Source organism: Falco peregrinus, chromosome 16 (assembly GCF_023634155.1).
Source record: "Falco peregrinus isolate bFalPer1 chromosome 16, bFalPer1.pri, whole genome shotgun sequence".
NCBI classification, from domain to species: Eukaryota; Metazoa; Chordata; class Aves; order Falconiformes; family Falconidae; genus Falco; species Falco peregrinus.
In genome coordinates this window covers 2,736,273-2,756,635 of record NC_073736.1, presented here as the reverse complement: position 1 = coordinate 2,756,635, position 20,363 = coordinate 2,736,273, and the positions used below count along the sequence as shown (strand labels likewise).

The 20,363-nt window shown below is 47.9% G+C and overlaps 1 protein-coding gene across 1 annotated transcript; it reads right to left on the bottom strand.

Annotated features, from left to right (window-relative positions):
- Positions 1-4,475: 4,475 nt before the first annotated feature.
- On the bottom strand, positions 4,476-10,535 carry SRSF3 (serine and arginine rich splicing factor 3). Its single transcript, XM_005239626.4, has 6 exons — positions 10,418-10,535; positions 9,430-9,637; positions 8,750-8,884; positions 6,504-6,542; positions 5,612-5,698; positions 4,476-5,328 (listed from the first exon to the last, which is right to left on the bottom strand). The coding sequence occupies exons 2-6, from the start codon at positions 9,633-9,635 to the stop codon at positions 5,301-5,303; spliced, it is 495 nt and encodes a 164-aa protein (XP_005239683.1). The 5' UTR covers positions 9,636-9,637; positions 10,418-10,535; the 3' UTR covers positions 4,476-5,300.
- Positions 10,536-20,363: the final 9,828 nt, after the last annotated feature.

Sequence of the window (20,363 nt, the reverse complement as noted above, 5' to 3'; positions counted from 1 at the left end):
AAGCGCGGGAGGGAGACAAAGAGGGAGGTGGCGAGATGTAAAATGTGAAAACCTCAAAATGTCTATAGGTCAAAAAATACCCCACCAGCCCCTGTCAGACTGATCCTGCGGAGGGGGAAAAAATCTGGGGAGGGTTCAGCCCCGAGTTTTGGAGCAGAACGTGTCAGCCAGGCAGCGAGAACGGCTGCTGGCAGGAGTGGCGGCGTACCACACCTGGAGCCTATCGCCCTAACCTCCTCCCCAAAAGCTTGACATAACACTGCATGAAAAGCTGCTCGATCCACGTCGTGCAGCACCAGGAAGCACAGCACCCAGTCCAGCCGGCGGCCACCCTGCCGTGCCCGACCGCCTTTTAATGCGATGGCAAATAACATCGGTATTAGTCAGAAATGAGCGACTGCAAACATTTTATAGCGAAAACGGATGGGAAGCCCTGCATGGGCAGCGGCGGGGGAAAGGCTGGGTGGAGCAGTGGGGCTTCCTCGCAGAGACGCCCCTGAATATTGTTGAATATTCATGGGCAACGCAGCCCCCGCGTGCGTGCGGCGGAGATAACGCTTGGCTCACAGCTGGCAGCAGCGATCTTCCAGCCGGCTCCAAAGCGACACCCAGGGTGACACGGAGCCCCACCCTGATACCACCGCTCCACCCTGATACCGACGGAGGGTTGTACCGGGGCGCGCGGCGGCGCCGGGCTGCATGGCGGGGGACGTCGGGCAGCGGCGCGGTGTCGCTGCGTGCTGGCGGTACATCACAAGCCGTCAGCGTGCTGGCCAGCCAAGTGTCCAAGGACAGGGCAGGATGAGTCCTGGGGTACCACGGGAAGGTTGTGGAGGAACGCCGCTGACATCAGTGGCAGATTCTAGCTGGGAAGGACATACACTTCCCTTTTCCAGCTGGGATAACCCCCCCAGAAAATCTGACAGCTAAAATTATTTTGAGGATGGAGCAGAATCACCACTTGAATCAACGTGAAGATTTGTCCAACTAGAAGTTTTGTCAGCTAATACATTATTAAATAATAGATGAATGCATCACTTGGGAACATAGCGTTCCTATTGCATAGTCTATTTTGTATTTGTCTGGATCTCATGTTTATTTTTGTCCATGACAGGATTTGCTTGAAGGGCACTAACAGAATGTAACTAATGGCAGCATCTCAGCGAAACTTCAGAAATGAAACAGAAAACCAAGACAGCGCCAGCATTTCAAGGAAGCCGGATGGCTTCTCGCGTGGGCTGGCAGGCTGGGGTGCTGCTTCAGCTTCCCCACTGCTTCACCGCACGGCTGCCAAGGGAAAACTGCCTTTACTCTGCCCGTTTGGGGCAGGCTGAGGTGCGGAATCGGAGCTCGGGAAACCGAGACCCGCCTTCGTGGCAGGTCCCGGGTCCTGTGCCAGCGCCCGGCTGTGCGGGAGCTAAGGTCGAACCAGAGCTGCTGGAATTCTGCCCTTTGGCCTTCTGTTTGCAAAAGGGGTTGATGCGCCGGGTTTTTCACTTTCTTTCTTTCCTAACTACTGCTCCATCAGCACCAGCGTCAGCCAGTTCATGATGGTGACTGTAGCTCAGGTTTTGGGACAATATTTCTAGGGTACGATTTGAACACAGGTACAAGAACGCGGATTGAAAGCAGCAGAAATGGGAGAAAGTTTGGCAAATGTTCGGGTGCTTTGAGGATCTTTATGTCGGGAAACATTGCAGCATCTCATGGTGATGAGTAGAAGAAAGTAAAACTGGGAACTGAGAAGTGACGTTAACAGCAGAAGAAAAAAAGCCACAGAACTGCTGGGGCACTCGTCACTTCCAGCCAACGCTGCCGACAGGTCCCCACAGAAGCACGTAGAGATAAGAGGCATAACCTGCCCTGCCAGGCAACGCTGGCTGCTGCAGGAAGACCCAAGGGCACGGCGCAGCGACTTCAGACAAAAAGAAATGCAAAGACAGCCCAGGGAAATGCATCCATCTTCTATCACGAACCTATTTTAGTTCTCAGTGTGACTGGAGCACAGAATAGCACAGCTCCCGAAACGCATTCGTTCCGGAGGTGAACTGCAGCAGCTCCCCACGGCAGCTGAAACAGCGTCTCGTTAACTGGAACCACTGCCAGCGTTCCGTACGGCTGCAGCATCTCGCCAAGCACGACCCTGGTCAGCTGAACCTGCCTGAAGGCCGGTGAGACACATCCTACTGAAGAACGAACGAACATATCTAACCTCTCCATCTTAAGTGCAAGGCATGTTCTTAAAACGACCCTCTCTGCCATAAATAAAGAGCAGCATGTACATAAAAAGAAAAAAGCCAAACCACCCTTTTCTTCGCAAAACCACTCGCACACAATGCTCCCCCCAGGGGGAGCGTGAGGGAAGAACGAACTGCACATAGGCAGAGGGTCGTTACGTTGTTCTAACGCGCTTCTGGGATGTGCTCAGATACTGCGCCGACGGGCGGCTGAGCAGCTCCAATAGCATTAACCTCAGGATGCTTCTGCTGGGCAGAACGAGGGGCGGCTAAACCTCTCCCCAAATTAGAAACACAGCTGAAGACGTCAGCGTGAGCGCTACAAAACCCGGCCCTGAAACAATTTGGGAAGTGGCAGAGAGCAGCAGTTCCCCTGCCAGCGCCCAGGATGGGGTGCAGGCCACCCCGTGCCGCCAAGGAGCCCCTGGATGACATCACTCTGCCCGCTCCAGGCCAGGCCACCGTGCTCCGTGGCCCCTCCTGGTTTAAGGATCTTTGGGGAAGGGTGAGGGATGTCCCAAGCCTTAGAAGGTCAACACAAACATTTCCTTGTACGTTTAATGTGAAAGAATTTTTAAACGCAAGCACTACTGGTAAAGAGCGCTCCCAGGCTGGTGGCCCTCTCACAGAAGCAAACTGGAAGCCTTAAGTCCATGAACATGTTGCTGCATTAAAAATACCACCTGCTAATTACACCCTGGGAGGAGGGCTGTGCACAGTCAGCATTCACACACTTCCCATCTTTCTCTAGAAGCTGCTCATTTTGTTCCCCATCAAAACCCCACCTGACAATCTAAAGCCAGCAGCCTGCTGCGTGCAGCGGGTCCAGCCTCCTCAGGCAGCTGAGGAGCAGGATACAAAGCCAGAAACCTGGAACTGATAAATATTCCCAAGTTCCACCGACTACCTCGCACACTAATCCCACAGCGTACGCTGTCCCCAGTCAGCTTTCTGTCTGTCCTTTCCCCTCGGTAGCTGATGCTGAAGGTTACTCGTCCCAGTCCCACACCGCTCCCTCCGCACCGCGCCACTGCAAGAGGAAGCGCCTGCCGGCGGAGCCACAGTCCTTCTGCAAATCAAACACAGGGATTAAAAAAGGGAACGCAGCCGTGTGTGGCACATGATGTCATCACAGCCCTTGGCTGCCTTTCCCCTAAGGCAAACATCCCCAGGGGAGTCGTCACCGTTTTGAGACCAAACCCGGCGGGGCAGCAGCAGGCCAGGAGCCCCAGCCGGCTGGTGGGGCCACCCCGACCTCTGCCGGGGAGTCGCGACAGCGCGTCGCAACAGCCACAGCTTGGCTGCATGCCGGCAAGAGGAGGGATGCGGCTTTGGCACCTTGGCAGCTCACGCTGTGCCCCGCTTGGGATGATTTAGGGCTGCTCAGCGACGGCGAGGCTGGTTACACTCGTAGCAGAGCACCAAGCACCGGTCCCCAGGGAACACCTTGACGATAGAGCCCAACCACAAGAACTACTGAGTAATTAACAAAATAACTAGACGCTGTACTTCGGCGGGGAAGAGGTGCCCCAGCTGCCGAGGGCGATGGATACACAACTCCCCTTCCCAGCAGCATCTCTTTCCGATACAGCTTGTCACAACCTCCTCCCCACCTGGGTACCACCAGCAAAGGAATTAAAACCACCAGCCCAACCAGCATGGCAGATTTAATCTGAACACACATCTCTGCGTTTAGCTGCAGCTCATCATCTCCTGGATACAGAACAAAGGAGCCCCTGGGCTGCCTGGGAGCTGTGGCTGCACCCCAGCCTTGCCGCAGTGTGACGGTGACACCTCCGTGCAAAGCGCCAGCTCCCAGCCCCACCATTTCAAACCAGCCATAAAACCTGTGTCGTTACCAACCCCCAGCCAGGATGCGGAACACCCCAGGGTGAAGCTCTGGCTGGTTTGGGGTGGGAAGTGCTTAGGAGCTCGCCCTCAGGGGGGAAGTCAAGCCAGCATCACCAACTATGGTCACCTAGGACCAACATGTGCCACCAGTGCCAGATGCCCAGCCTTCTGCCAGGGTGAGAGATGGCAACACCATGGCAGCAGCCACCCGCACTGAGAGCGGCGCCCAAGCAGTCAGCGCTGGTGTCACAGCGAGACACAGCGGTGTCCTCTCGCCCCGTACTGCAGAGCGTGTTTTATTTGAACAGTTGTGCCACGAGACCCAAGCGTGCGTTTCACAATGCCAAGGTACACAGCAGGTACTCAAGTTAAATACCGAACAACAAGTTGTAACCAAAACTTTAATCCCAAGGATCTCACAAAAGACATTTTACAAGTGACATGAAAATTCTTGTACAGTAAAGAAATGTTTAATTCTTAACTTTTACAATGTACCATTACACACTCAACACATCCACTCCAGCTGCAGTGCTGCTGTGTATTTGGTCTATTCGGAGGTTCTGGAATAGATGGTCTGTCAATCACCTACGCAAGTACTCTAAAGTACAAAATTAACTGACCCTACCACTAAAAAAAATTGTATTTCACATGATATAAAGTAGCTCTGTTCCAGGTAATGGAAGTCAGAACTAGAGCTCTGGCTAAAACTGCAGCCCAGCCATTCCCCTCGCACACCACTGGCTTGACATTCCCGACTAGCTCAGAGAACTGTACTACAAAGCATCTACATCTCCCCCTGCATGACTAGCACCGCTCACAGCCACGCTTCTGCAATGAGCATGTCTCCATCGCGTGCCTCCTCCCAAGAGCTGAATCCCAGCACAACACAGCCCAAGCACATCAACACCAGAAGCATTCTTCTATCTACGCAAGACAAACTGCTCACCATTCAGCACAAACACAAAATTATGTATAATGGTATATTGTAAAGCGATTAATATTACAAATCATATGTTCTGCTCAGAACCATATACAGATTCACATCTTTACATTTGCCACCTGTTACAAGATACAAGGAACAAAGCAAGTTCAACAGCTAAAACATCTTAAAAATGCACCTAGCTTTATGAAGTTTCAAAACAAAACAATGTTCTGTACATACTCCTCCTGTCCTCAGATCTAATGACTTCCTGTACACAGCTCCTCATACTCCTATTTCCTCTCGTTTGACCTGGAGCGACTGAAGAAGAACAGACACATTAGTACCCAGGTGCCAAGAGCAGCAGATTTTGCTTTAACACACAGCCCTCCCCCCCAGCCCAAATCAGTGATTATGTTTATGCATTTTAAAACCACTGTTCATTTAATAAATTAAATAAATTTAAATAAAGTATTTAATTTTTCAAGGTGAAGAACCTCGTAAGACACTAGAGACAGCTCCCCACCACAGCCTTCTTCAGTATCACCCCAGACACCAAATCATTTTTAGGCATTTGCTCAAAACACCAACAGGCTCATCCTACCTGCGAGACCTGGAGAAGGAACGAGAAGGCTTGTGATTCCTCTCCCGTGAGAGTGATCGCTCTCTTCTTCTGTCTCTGGAGAGGGACCTGTTCAAGATCACAATGCCAAAATGATTACAGTGTCAAAGCTAAATTGGGTTGACAAAGCTATCGGAACAGCGTCCCTTCAGGGAGTTAAAAAGTTTTTAATTATTCATCTGGGGGAAACCCACTGAAGATCATGGCATTAGCCTTTCCTTCAGGTAAGAACAATCAGTTGAGCCATACAACACAGCTTAAGTTGTGCTGCAAACAGGCATCTATCTCTCCCTCTGCAGCTGTGTACAGCTGCTCGCTCAGACAGCAAGCGACAGTGCCTCTGCTGACACTGTGCCCACATGCGCTTACGCACCCCTGACAGTAACGCAGCACTATGCTACAGGAACGTAAAGATCGCCTCCAAACTCTGCGAGCTTCAAAAAGCCTAACACAGAACTGCGTTACAGTGCTGGGCCATTACCACCTGGCATTCTACAGCCCACGACAGCAGAATGCGCTCACTGTGTTTCTTATCTGCTTGTGGCTCCCAGCATCTGGGGGAGTGTAGCACCTTAACACAGAAGTTTTGGGAAAAACTGACAGGAACGCTGGGAAGCTGCAGAACAAAAAAAACCCCATAAGTGCTTCCATTCTTGACATCCTTCAACTGATAACCCTGGAACCTAAAATAGCTGTGTAAATATATGAACTCCAATCAAGCAATGACAGAAGCAAACCCATTACCTCCCTTTTACTGGGTTACAGCGCTTGCCCTGGAGTCTCTGAACGCATACAGCCCAAACATTCAGCTGTTCCTGTTTGTTTTTAAACCTCCTGGACAAAACGGCCCATGCAGGAATTAACAGATGCATACCTGCTGCGGCTGCGAGAAAAGCTTCTCCTTCGTGGTGATCTAGAACCAGAAAAAGAAATGTGAGGCTTTTTATCAATTCTTTTAGCATTAATGGGGTGAGGCATTTCCCAACTTGTCAAACTCACTGTTGGGCCCAGGGAACGTGCCAAGAATAACTGGCATCCATCATCCAGTAAAAGGCATGGAAAGATTAGGCAGTAAAACCAAGCTCAGTGTGAACAGCACGTTTCCAACCATGAATTCACTTTAACTAAGAATGCTTCATAGCAGAGTTGTCCAATGCAACACTTTCCATTTCAACTAAATACACTGCCCAGAACACCACACCAAAGTCCCACAAGTGGTTCCAAAAAAAAAAAAAAATAGCACAGACCAAATGTTTTGGAACCCATGCAAGCCAAAAAGGTCCATAACACGACATAAAAGAGATACCAAGTGGAAAAAAGTGAAAATGCGCTCAGTGTAAATATTGATAATGCCATTAAGTGCGCTACATTAGAACTGCATATTGTGATTGTCATTTTTAATGCCATAGAGTGTGTTTAGACTATTTTCTTAAAGAATAAAAATTAAAAAATAAAAAAATAATAACCTTAGCTCGGCCCAGTTCATCCCAAAAAGTAAATGTTTTAAGTTTTGAAAACTGTTAGTAAAACCATTTAAAGGTGATAGGATTTTTCTGGCAAGGAAAAGCTAAGTTTGTTAGAGCTTTATTAAAAATTTAGTTTGGCATCTCACATGCAAATATACTGGTTTTTACGTTATTCGGTGTAAGAGCTTCCATATCACCCTTAAAAGTTTTCTCAAGCAACATATGTACGTTACCACTCAATTATGCACAGCCAGCCTTTGATTGAGAAAAGTAATTACTTATAAGCCGCTTACTCCTTATTTTAACCAGCAGTAAACTGTATAAGCAGGAAAAACTTACTAGTTTTTGGTTTCAACAAGCTAGAAATGGTGAGGTGAGGCTGCCGGACTGACTGCCAAGAAGAATTTGCTGAAAAGGTTTTGCCAGATGTTGCGTTGTATTTAGTTGGTTGGCGAAGGGGGTGTTGTGGATTTTTCCTGCTTTTTTGTTAGCCGAAGGCTGCTGCTGTAGTTGTTGTGAAGACATTTGGTAAATAAACAGCTGAGCTGATTGGCCGGGAATGTGTGGGCGGTCGAGGTGGCTGCTGCCGATTTGGTTAAGGTTGGAGAGAAGGCTGAGAGAAAACAGCATGCTCGGGAACCAAAGGGCGGTGCAACCTGACGACTGGCCATGCCTGGGTCATGTGAAACGACACCAGCCAAGCTGAATGGGGCGCGCTGGTCACATGACGCTGAAAGGGCTAGTTGACTGGCTAATGCAGACTCAGAGGGTGGTGAGAAGAGACATGATGGTGACTCTGTAACGGGTTCATTTTTATTAATAGATGGACCAAAAAGCATAAAAAAAATGAAAAACAAGCCATCAGTACAACCATCTATTAGCTAACAAATACTCCTAATGTGTTATTTTTCAACAGCAAAAGGGTAAGCTCGAAACCCTGACTCGTGAGGACTTCACTCACCTGCAACAGGTAAATTCAGTCCTGCAAAAACCACGTTGCAGACTTAAACCGCCAGACAAGCTAGTCTGGGTCCAAGAACGTGTCAGTTACCAAAAATCCTGCTCTATTTTAGAGCTCGGTTTGCAAACCTCGAGTGACAGGATCGTCACCCAATGTTTTAATTCCAAACTAACAGTGAAGTGTCAAGATTCTAGATGTTTAGAGCAACTGTTACTCGGTCTATTATTCAACAGCTGCCTACTTGGAAAGTATTTCAATTGCGCAAACAAAGCGGAGAAACACATCTGTATGGAAATGCTAAGCTGCCGTATGTCATGTTTTGCCATTATGGAATAAAGCAAAGGAACAGCCTAAGTTGAAGTATGGGGAAGAAAGGGAAAGTGTGACTAGAAGATGAGCAGATTTTAGGAGGAAGGAGGACAAGTCCAGGATAGAGGGCACTGACTACCAACTTGCACAGTGACCTAAGGACAAAAGCCAACATTCAACACAACTTAAGTTCACCTCGATTTTGTGGGGTTTGGGGTTTTTTGGTATTTTTTTCTTTGGTTTTTTTTTTTAGCATTTGCCATCTCCAAATTGTGATCAGATAGATGAATGTTATCCATCAACATGCTTTTAAAAAGCCTGCTTCTAGGATGCTACGTGGTAACAGTGCCAACAGCTCTATGAGTGTACTTTGACCTAGGGTACCTGCGACGAGGAGGAGGACTTCTTCTGCGATAGTCATCTCGAGGACGCCTGCCCCAGGATGGAGGTGGACCACGGTTCCGACTCCGTTTCTCACCATTGGAGAGCTCCACTCTGACACGACACCCACAGAGGGTTCTGTGAAAAAAGACTGACATCCATTAGCATTTCCAGGGACAAGTCTGCATGCACAAGCAGCCCTATGGACTTGAGAGAGGCAAAAGGCACAGACAAGGGCAGAACCATTGTCTATACACATCAGTCAAAATACACAGTAGTCAGTATAAAAAAAAAGTGGATTCCAGCACAACAAACAAAAGGTTTGGCCATTTTTGAAAGCTTGCCATGCCATTAAAAGCAGGCACAGAAGGAACCAAGCAGAGTCTCCCTGATCAGTTTTGCCTCTTTATAGCAACACCATCCTGGATTTAACTCACATGCACCACGAAGTCCAAGTCATGTCTAACTTAGAGTCCAACTCTAAAATGTAAAATTAACCATCCCAACACTATTCCTGCACTATGAAGAAACACTATCCTTGTATCACTGTACAAATAAACACTGTGTAACTAATGTGCCAAGTCCTTGGTTTCGCCAGCTGAAGCCTCCCAATTCAGACTATCACTACCCACACCTCCTGATTTTTCACCAGGCAAGCCAAACACACAAGAAGCTAATTTTACCTTCCATCTAGTTCTCTTACTGCATCAGCTGCATCTCGTGGATCTTCAAATTCCACAAAGGCAAAACCAGGAGGATTTCTTGCCACCCATACACTGCGCAGAGGTCCGTAGTAGCCAAAAGCTCGCTCTAATTCAGTTTTGTTGCCATTGTTTCCAAGGTTACCCACATAAACCTTGCAGTCCAGCGGACAAGAGTCACGATGCATGGCTAGGACAAAAAAAAAAAGCTCATGTACATTTAATATACAGCACGTGTTTATTCACTTACAAGGAAGTAATGCTGTTGGTTGCTTTTTCCAGAAACTGAATTTGATAGAAACATTAAGCTGCGTGGAACTGGGGGTGGGGGTGGTGGGGAAGGCGTCTAAAACCAAACCAAACAACTAGCTGTTAGATCGTAAATCACTACTTTTAGGAATTTCGTTCACTTCTAAGGCCTCCCAACTTTGCAAGGGGGTGTTTCCCTGAGGCCCCCTCCCCGGCCCCCGGGTGAGGGCGCGGGCCGGGCCGCAGGGGGAGCGCTGCGCGGGAGAAGGGCTCCATTGTTCTCGGAGCGGGATCCAGGGGAAGCTGCACACGGCGGAGGAGGAAAAGCAGCGCCATCTCCGGCGGAGGCCAGGCCGGGAGCGCTCGGGGAATCCCTCCGGAGCGCTCCGCAGCGCGGCCTGAGGAAGCGGCGCTCCCGCCGAGCGGGGGGAAGGCGCCACACCACCCCCGCGGCACCGCCCGCCCGGCCGCGCCTCGCCTCACTGGCCACGCAGGAACGGCGGCGAGCGGCCTCTCCAAAGCAATCCGCGGCCTCCCCGCTCTCTCCCCGCCCGGTTTTCCTCAGCGTAGCGGCAGCCACCGCCCGCGGCCCAGCTTTACAAAATGGCGGCTGCTCTTTGTTTGCCGCCACCGGGCACCGCCGCTTCCATCCGCCCTGCCGGGGACCGAGACCGCGGGTGCCGCCTCCTCCCCCCCAGCCCTCCGAGGTGAAGATCCTCACCGATGCTAAGAGGGAGGGCGCGCGAAGGGAGCCCGCGCTAAATTCGTAGCCGACTCGACCCTCAACGAGACTCCCGCTCCGCTTTTCCTCACTGGACAAAATGGCGGCGGGCCCCTGCCCCGCCCGCCCTTATATACGGGCCGCCTCTCACACGTGACGCAGGCGGCAGCAAATCAGGAGGGCGCTGTTCGGCTGATTGACAGCTCGCCTCATCCCGCCGCCTCCGCGCGGGCCCGAACGGTCGGCGGGCGGGCATCGCCTCAGCGGCGGGAACATGGCGGCGGGGCGTGCTGCCGGCCCGACCTGCGCCTTACGGGCTGCTGACCGACCGAGGGCTCCAGGCCCCTGGCACCGGGAAACGGCAGCGCACCCAAGGAGCCCCTTTTGCTGCCTGAAAGGAAAAGGGAGGTTTTCTTTTCTCGTGGAGCCTCTCTGAGCCGGTGGGATGCATTCAGGCTATGTTTGTTAAGCATCATCCCCTCGTTGTTAGGGTTTTACACGTCTGAAAGCTTCAGTTCACTAGTAACCATTTTCCCCCATGAGCAGGGGTTTTAAATAAACACGTTGAGCAAAGCAGTGTTAACTCAATAGTTTTTGGTGAAATTTACATCTGGGCTTGGGCCTACTGAGGCGCCACAGAAGGAATTGATTATTTTTCAGCACTCGGTAGAAAACAGGGGGATTTGAACTGAGGAATTTTAGCCTCAGAGAGCACTGTCTGTGGTGTTTGCGCTTTACTAAACTCTCATTCATTTAGACAGGATATATGAGTTTTAAATAACTTGCTCCAGAAGGGTTGCCGTAAATACCAAGCCCCTGGTTCCGAGTTACCAGGCGACAGGAAAAACCCACCCAGGGCCGCCGCTACAGCAGCCTCCCCAAATAAATGTCCCTGGGCAGCCATGTCTGGAGGCTGTATTTAATCCTTTTTGACTTGTGCCAGACAAGACAAAATTACCTGTTCCAAGTATAATTAATAATACTTGCAGTGCTATTATATGCGATAAGACATTTTGAGTACAAATGAATGCACACGGATGGTGTTTTCCGAGCAGGAACTATGCAGAGCATGGGGTGCCCTCAGTCTGCTAGAATTGTACCGGCGTATAAAGAAAAAAATTATCAGAATTTAAGACAACCAGCTCATATAATTCATTAGAATCTTCCAAAATCTTTTGCAGCATCCCTCATTATTTTTAACAACTCTTTTCAGTAAAATCATCCCAAGGGTCAAAATTGGCCAAGGGACAGAAAACCAAGGATTTGGAGGTACTAGATACTCTACAGTATCTTTATCGTGTTATCTGACAGTTACCTGCTTTTAATTAAAGAAATATAACACATTGTAATCTAAATTAGCTGATGGTTAATGTCCTGAGGCAACACAAAGAAAGGAAATAATTGAAGCAGACGTGGGGCTGTTCAGCCATTTCACTTGATGATTTTTTTGGAGATGATGATCTCCCCTCCCTTCTCCGCTGGGGTTTACAACATTAACTAGACCCTGCCTCATACCACACAATGTACATTTGCAACAAGATTTAAGTTTTGCAACAATATTTAAATAAAAGAAACGAAAACACATCAAACATGAGTTAGAGAGCAACGTGGACAACCTTGTAATCTTAATAGATCTTTTAATTTCACACCAAAGTTACACCTGACATATGAAAATAATTACAGATGACAGACTTGATAACAAAGGATTTATTCAGAAGTAGGTTCTCCTCGTGCAAAGTAAACACAGCGTTCAGCACTCACCTAGGACTCACCTGTTCTGTTCAAGGAACTTCCTGCATGGGCTTAGGCCCAACACCATGCTTTGTAAATCACATAGCATAAAAAAAACATGTAATCCAAATCCAATCCATTTTCAGTCTGCTTTTGGCATTATAAAGCAACTCAACGTGGCACATCACGGTGACAAAAGGCAGAGGTTAGAGGCAACTGCATCCAGCCAAAACCCCAACCTGTTTCTGCAGTCGGTTTTAGGATGCCCCAACACAGCCACACAACATTTCAGTAATTTGAAAAGTCAGCGTTTTGATTGTGCTCTGAGAGATGATACCCTGACACAGCTCTGAGCAGCACTATATATGTGTACATACACCTAGATACGAAAGCTGCGCTGTGCTATGTTACTTTCTTCCTTATTCCAGGTTTCTAAGATAGTGTTTGAAAAATCCTGCTGCGTTGCAACTCTTTTGCTTTTGCAGTAAGAGAACACCAGTTGTGCCCAATATTTATGTGATGTACAGAACTCTGACATTCATCGGCTCTTCCGTACAAGGAAGGTGAGAACACTGACCTTACAAGCAAGACCAGCTCTAAACAGGTGGGCCAAGACTGGACTCAAAAGGCACCTAATGCCAGCACGCTGTACAGCGGAGCGCAGCTATCTATTTTATAACGTGGCCAGACCGGAATCCATGGCCAGACTGTCAAGGAGGAAGGTATTATATTCAAGCTGCTATCATGGCTTCTGAGATTTAAATGTCACAAAAGAAAATGAGCCTATTCCAGCCATTATGATTTGGAAGAAACCTCAGCCACGTGAGCTAAATTTCAGGGATACTTCAGGAGAGAGACAATATTTACTGAAGAATATTTCTATCCGCAATAGGATCTCTTAGAGTTGCTCCTCAAGCAAAACTAGACATTAGCAAAAATACTTATTTACTGGCATGATTCTATCTGTGGAAAACGTCATTACACAAACACAACAGGAACGGGTTGAGGGGACAGGCCTTTACTTAGTCAGAAAACTGACAGCAGAGTCCTACCTCAGCTGGCTACTTGTGAAGGTCTTGTGGATTCACCCCATTTTCACATCCTGCCAACAGACTAATCTTGATGAAGGCTATTTTCTAAAGAAGCAGTGACTTACACTTGCCTGATCTTTTGATACACTACGTTCAGCTTGCATAAGCTTATTCCCACCACAACGGCTCTTCTGTTTACAGGGTGCAAGTCGCTGTTCCTTATTCTTCCACTTTTAAAAATTATAAATTTTTACACTGTGAAGGCCTTCAGCTGTGCCTCAGACCTCAAGGGAGAGTGAAAGAACAGACGATAATTTATACATCACAGACCTAAACTAAGGAACACTCAGCACCCAGCGCAGGGGCACAGCGTGTCCTCAAGGGCACTGGAGGACTAGTTTGCAAGAAGCCAGTTTACTTGAATGACACGTCATTGGGGGACTCTTAGTTCCTCAGCCTTCATCCCCACCTTTCCAGGCATGAGCCTTCTGCCATTGTTGGGGTCCCACTTCCTGCACCTTTCACACCTAAGGGCTGGGTGTTGATGGCCACCCCAGACCCTGTGCTGGGAGCCCCACGACCTTTGCGTGGTGGCAGGCTGATGCACCACTCTCCCTCAGGACCAGTACACCATTTGGAAGCACACCAGTGCAAGATCCAGCACACCAAGTGTAAGGTCCTGCACCTGTGTTGGGGCAACCCCCAGTTATCAATACGGACTGGGCAGAGGATGGATTGAGAGCAGCCCTGAGGAGAACTTGGGGTTGCTGGTAGATGAAAAGCCCAGCATGGCCCAAGAACGTGTGCTTGCAGCCCAGAAAGCCAAACGTATCCTGGGCTGCATCAAAGGAAACGTGGCCAGCAGGTCGAGGGAGGGGATTCTCCCTCTCTGCTCCGCTCTGGTGAGACCCTCCCTGCAGTATGGCATCCAGCTCTGGGGCCACGGACCTGCTGGAGCACGTCCAGAGGAGGCCACAAAGATGCTGAGAGGGCTGGGACACCTGTAAAGACAGGCTGGAAGAGTTGGGGTTGTTCAGCCTGGAGAAGAGCAGGCTCTGGGGAGACCTTACAGCAGCCTGCCAGTACCTAACGGGGCCGACAATAAAGCCGGGGAGGGACTTGTTACGAGGACATGTAGTGACAGGACAAGGGGTAATGGCTTTAAGTTAAAAGAGGGTAGATTTAGATTAGGTATTAGGAAGAAATTCTTTACTGCAAGGGCAGTGAGGCGCTGGCACAGGCTGGCCAGAGAGCTCTGGATGCCCCTGGACAGGGCTTGGAGCAACCTGGTCCAGCAGAAGGTGTCCCTTCTGGGGTTGGAACTAGATGCTTTTTTAGGTCCCTTCCAACCCAAAGCATCCTATCATTCTATAATTTGCCAGCACCATTAAAGAAGTAAGAAATCCAGCCCAGCTGCGTCCAATCTGGTTCTTTAAGAAACACCTTCTTGGTCCTACAGGTATTAGCAGCTGGGCACCCCTGCTAGCATAGAGCCTGGGGGACAAGACACCCGATTCTCAGGTAGCCTGAGGGCTGCCCTGCTTCTCAGGCAGGATTTAGGGGCTGCCCCTGAGCCGCAGCCCCGGACCCACCGGGGGGTCAGCACCCCCTGCCCAGCCAAGGCGCAGGCACCAGGTGGCGGCAGTTCTCCGCGCCCGAGAGCTCCGGGGCAGGCCCGGTGCCACCGGGAGAAACGCCACCTCCTATTTTATTTCTGCTCAGTCGAGGTTCTCGGCAGACTTCTCCAGGCATCCCGCAATGCTGTCGAACCAGGGATAAACTCTGAGGGTGCAGCAGGTGTTACAGAAACAGCAGAAAGGCCCCGAGGCTTTGCATCAGCTTCATCCAAATTTGTTTTGTGCACAGAAAATATTCCCTCTGAAGTCTCTTGTGGGAAGGAAAGGAGCCAGCCCCAGGCTTGGCTTCAGGGCAGGTTTTGCAGGACAAAACACTTACCCTTGCTGCTGTGTTCAGAGAGAACTGTGAGTCTCAGGCACTTCTGTAAATCTGGCTTGAAATTAGAAAATGGAAAACGGCGAGCCTGACTCATGGCTGTTTGACTCTAATTTTAATCCCCTGGAAGACCGGAGTTCTCTCTGTGGTGATGCAGTACGTAGTGGAGTAGGGACCAGGATTTCAAACTGCCCCATGCAGTCCAGATGCTGGCTCTGGACCCTACCTGCCACAAATGCAATTACTTAGGGCTCTCCAGATTGCACAAGACGGTCCCGCAGCGATCACAAGGTGATACAGAAGAGCTATGAGCACGGAGGGGAAGCCTGCAGCCTGCTCCCCAGGAGCTGCAGTTCATCTGCTGTCAGTGGTTATGGCTGTGCTGCTGCTGCTGGCTCCTTCCTCCCAGGGCCGAGAGGGCTGGTGTCAGCCCCGTTAGTGCCCAGAAATGCGGGTGCAGTGGTGCAAAAGGCTTTGGCCTCTGGGTTTGCTGCGAGGTGTCATTTCCTCCGACCTCTCAATTAGGGAGGCCAGGAAGGGAGAGCAGTTATTCATTAGCAGCTGCTTCACCAGCAGCTCAGGGGAACTATATTTACCAGCCAAGTGTGGTCAAACAGTTTCCTCTCAACAGGGCGGTGTCTTTCTTTCCACACGCCGCACTGAACAGCTCATATGAATTTTAGTCTGTTAGGCTAAGGGCAGTTAGGGGGAAAAAAAAATAAAATCCGGAAAAGAACAAGGTAGATTTTTGCATTAGGGAAGCACGAAGCCTTCTGGAGCCCATCCTCCTGTTACTGGCGAGTAACAGAGAACAGCACGTGGAAAAAATTCATCGGATCCAGCCATCTCCCTACAGATAGCAGACCTCTTTGATGCAATACAGTCTTTGTTTAATTAAGACTTCAAATCCCAGGCAAGAGGACCCCTCCTGCCCTAACGAGGCTATTTGCACATTTGATTTGCTTTCTGTTCCCTCCCCCCATCCCTCCTTCCCCCTCAGCTGGGCCTCCAGGCTTTCTCCTTCCTTTTTCTTTCATGCTCTGCACAAGCCATATTCCCTTCCTCCCCCACCTGGCTCCCTGGGGAGAGGGCTGGAAAGCAAAACAAAGGAATGGCTCACTGGGAACGGGGAATTTGCACAGCCCTCCTCGCTCAAATGCTCCCACTGAAGAAGGTGATGGAGCAGCAAAGGCACCCTCTGGTGCGAAGTCAGCCCCTCCGACCAGGAGAAGCTGGAGGGTGGGAGCGAAGCCTTTGAAGCCAAAGCAAAAGCCTTTTGATGGCTCCAAATGTGCTTTGAGGGAGGCCCCGAGGTAACCAAACGCCGATCAGCTGGGTTTGCTGGTTACATCCCTGGCAAAATGGGCTCTTAGCCTGCTCCGCAGTACTCAGGGCAGAGATTAATCTAGACCAGCTGAAAATAGCCGCTGGTCGTGCTCTTTGCACGATTTGTCCTTGTGAAATTAGCAACATTCCCATCGTAGTTAGAAATACTAACTACTATGTGTGTGGCTGTGGTATCAGCTGTGCAACTGACACGTTTCGTACTTTTCTTAGAAATACCACAAACCATGGAAATGGGTCCTCGCAAGCACCTCTTCCCCACTGCGCTGCTAGTGCTGGCAAGTCGTTCCGCGGGATGCTTCCCAAAGGTGGATCGTAACTTCAGCGCGGTCTGTCCTCACGTACGCCTCAGGCAGGCGTTGCAAAGTCAGGACCAAGGTTATTGTGACTTCTGCCAAGTCCTTGGGTGGAAAAAAAGATGTGGAAGAGTGTAGCCACGGCGATGCGGTTTGGCCGTTTCAGAATGTTTCAAGTGCCCGTTTACCCACCCCATGTCAGTGTCTCTGGCCCACTGCAGCCACTCCGGTTAGTGTGGTATTACCTCTCCCGGTAACTGCATTCAATGCAAATCCATTGTATAATGGAGGCTCGAAAAGTTCAAGGATGAATGAGACAAGATGTTTTGGACATGACTTTGGGCAATGCTCGTTAGTCCTTGAAGATGTAGCTAAGAAACCTTGGTTTCACGGGTGGATAATTCAGTGTAACTGCAGCATAACTGCAGCATAACCGCTACCCTGGAAACTGAGATGTGAAGTAGGCCCCTGTTTTACCAATATTTAACAAATGTCATCTTTAATTGGTGATACACTTTGTTCTCTTTAATGAGTGAAACGCTCCTTAACAATTGGGACTCGTGTCATGAAATCAGGAATGCTTATTTGATTGCTGCAAAACCGTGGGGCTTAAAATAAGCTGTCATGAGGAATATAATAAAGAGCAATTTGATGTCCATAGAAGCGGCGAGAACGGACGAGGTCGTGCGAGCACTGCTAATAGGGCCTGTTGCCATTCGGACAATGTGTTTGCATTCACCTGAGACTGGGTTTAATGGGAACGTATGGCCGTGTCTTATGTAAAAGGAATTGATAGCTTCTGGTTAACGCTAAGCAAATTACCTTTTCAATCCTTCCAGGGAATTTTTCCACAGAGGTGAAAAATAGATTCATTTTTTTCTTTCACTTTGAGAAATAGGAACTGGTCCTCTTAAGTAGACTTGTGTTTCATCTTAATGGTCCAGCCACATCCTGAGTATCCAAATTCTATTGAAATTACCTGGTTAGAGATCATAAAGTGATTATCGAGCCTCACATGGCATCAATGCGTAAGGTTTAAAAGCATATCATGTGGCTTTTTGCCTGAGCTACTACTTGCATTTTTATTTAGTCAGTTTTCTTTGCCACGTTTCCCCAGTTTCCAAGATTTAAAGCAAATACGTTTAGTGTACAATCAACGGATTTAAATGAAATTTGTGCTGAACATTAAAATCCAGTGGGATCTTATTTATCAACTCCTCAGATTTTCTGTAAATAACTCCCATTTTGCTGATTGTATGCTAACTGGCATTAGCGAGTTCATCAGTATTGTTGATTTAGATTCCTCCTACACAACTTTAGTGTCCTACATGTGAGTTTATGAGGACAGCCAAGGAGTGAGCCCTTTTTTGCATACCAGAGACATTTTTCCTGATCAGCCTTGGAACAACTGGTTTGAACATCCCTCTTCCATCGTCTTGGGGCACAGGAATGCTGTGTTAGAATAAAAAGTTCTCACAAAAAAGGAGAGACAGCAAAGGAGTAAGAAACTGTCCATGAACGTGTCACAGCTGAACAGAACATTTTAGAATCCAAGATTTATTATCGCTGGAAATGAGGAGCTGTCTCATTTCACTGACATGAGAGGAAAGGTCTTAGTCACAAAATGCTGCAGAGATCATTTCTATTGTTTCTGTGGTTTCTGGGCTGGTATAAAAGAAGGTGAAAGGCACTTGTCATTGCAGCTGGAACATCACGACAAGACCGGCAAGACAACACATCTGCACAGATCAGAACTTCACTGTGATCGCTACAAGATCATCAGTAAGTAGAAACTGTTACTTTTGCAACTGGAAGATGCTTTTAAATTAATACCTAGTGTACTGTTGATCACCCTAGGAAAGTACAGCTTATCTATTACATATGAGCAGAAGTTCTGCATTAGCATGACCTAAAATAATTTAGCATGTAAATACACACACATCTGTGTATTTATGTGTATGTATCTGTATTTAATACAGTTGCTTTTTAATCACAACTAATACCCATTTGTTATTTGATGCCTAGTTTATTCTGAATTTATATTGGCCAAGGAAATCACTCACAATTTAGTGGAGTAGGCTTCTTAAGGACAAGCTTAATTTACAACCAAATGTATAATCTGCTTTTCTATCCAGTCATTGACAATTCAATATTCAAGTTAGTATAAAGAAAAATTATTTGAGGAGATGCTGAGTTTTTTATTGACCCAAACTGCTTCTGCACAAAAAGTATTTCTTCAAAAAATCATTGTATGCGAACATATCTTTTTTATTCTTACATAACAATTTAAATGCTGCAATTTTTGTTTTGTTGTCCATCTGGGTTTTGATGTAACAACTAATACAGCAATTGCTAGTAAATAACTAAAGGGACAGGTTGGAGCCAATGCTAAAAGCAGGGTACAGTCATTAGTGTAAAAAATGCAGAAATTTTAGCAGTAGACCTGGCGATAAAGGAGCAGTGGGGTTGAAAGGATGGGTGGGTAGAGGTGTACCAATGCCAGCAGCAGATATAGAACTGACTGCAGTTATAACTTAGATTAACATAATCATTGCTCAATTAGAATTTCTAGTTATCATTTCCCAAAGCCAGAAATCCACTTCCTTACAGAAATCTAGGATCAGCCAAATACGGTTCTCGTGGACTGGCAGATTTGGATGTCAGCACTTGTGTTGCTCGTGGAAAACGTGTTATTAAAGGTCCGAGTTCCATGGCGTATACACCTTTTAACTTGATCTGCATGGTCCAGTCTTAAACTCTTTTTCAGTTTTGTGACAGATTTCTTAAGCAGCAACCCTGATCTTTTTGTTAAATTTCTGGCAAGTTTTTATCAGGAAGGTCTCTCGCCAGTTCAAAATGTTCAAAATCTCCTGTGCTTCCAAATGCACAGAAGTGGGAACCAGTATATTGAGAAGCAATAGCGGAGAAGGAGATTTAGGACTATGAGCAAGGAAATGTAGAAATATACTATGAAACCTATTAATCTTTTACTGGTATATGTTACAAATCCACACGTCTGATGTTCTGGGAGGTCCTGGGATGATGCACCATAGTACAATGCTCCACTTTTACCAGTGCTTAAAGGCTGAAATTAATTTTGTCAGGTGAAAGAAACAACAGAGGAAAAAAAGATTTTTGATCATACTGTCAGCTTCTTGTCCTGTGCAGAAGATTTAAAGAAGAGAGAGGATGTTCCTGCCCCAGAGATCTCTGCAGATGGTTACATTTTTGGCAGTTCTTTTTTTTGCCTGTTTTGCAACATGTCAAGACACTGAAAAGTAAGCATTATCATCCTTTTACTTAATGTTCTTAGAAGACTGCTTGCCTTTGATTTAATAGGCTGTATTCTCTGCTGCTGTCATTTACTCCGGGGCACGATGGAAGGAAAATTCTATGCATTTGATATGGCAATATTTTACATCTCCCTCTATGCAGTATAAAATTAGACCAATTGCATTTTTAGATGTGTAACGTATATCACATTTCAGCCGAATCTTTTAAACGCAGAGTAGCAAACCATGTAAGGCTGTTCAGGGCAAGCCATGGAAATAGTGCACACTAAAATTCCCTATTTAGGTTCCCATTCAGATC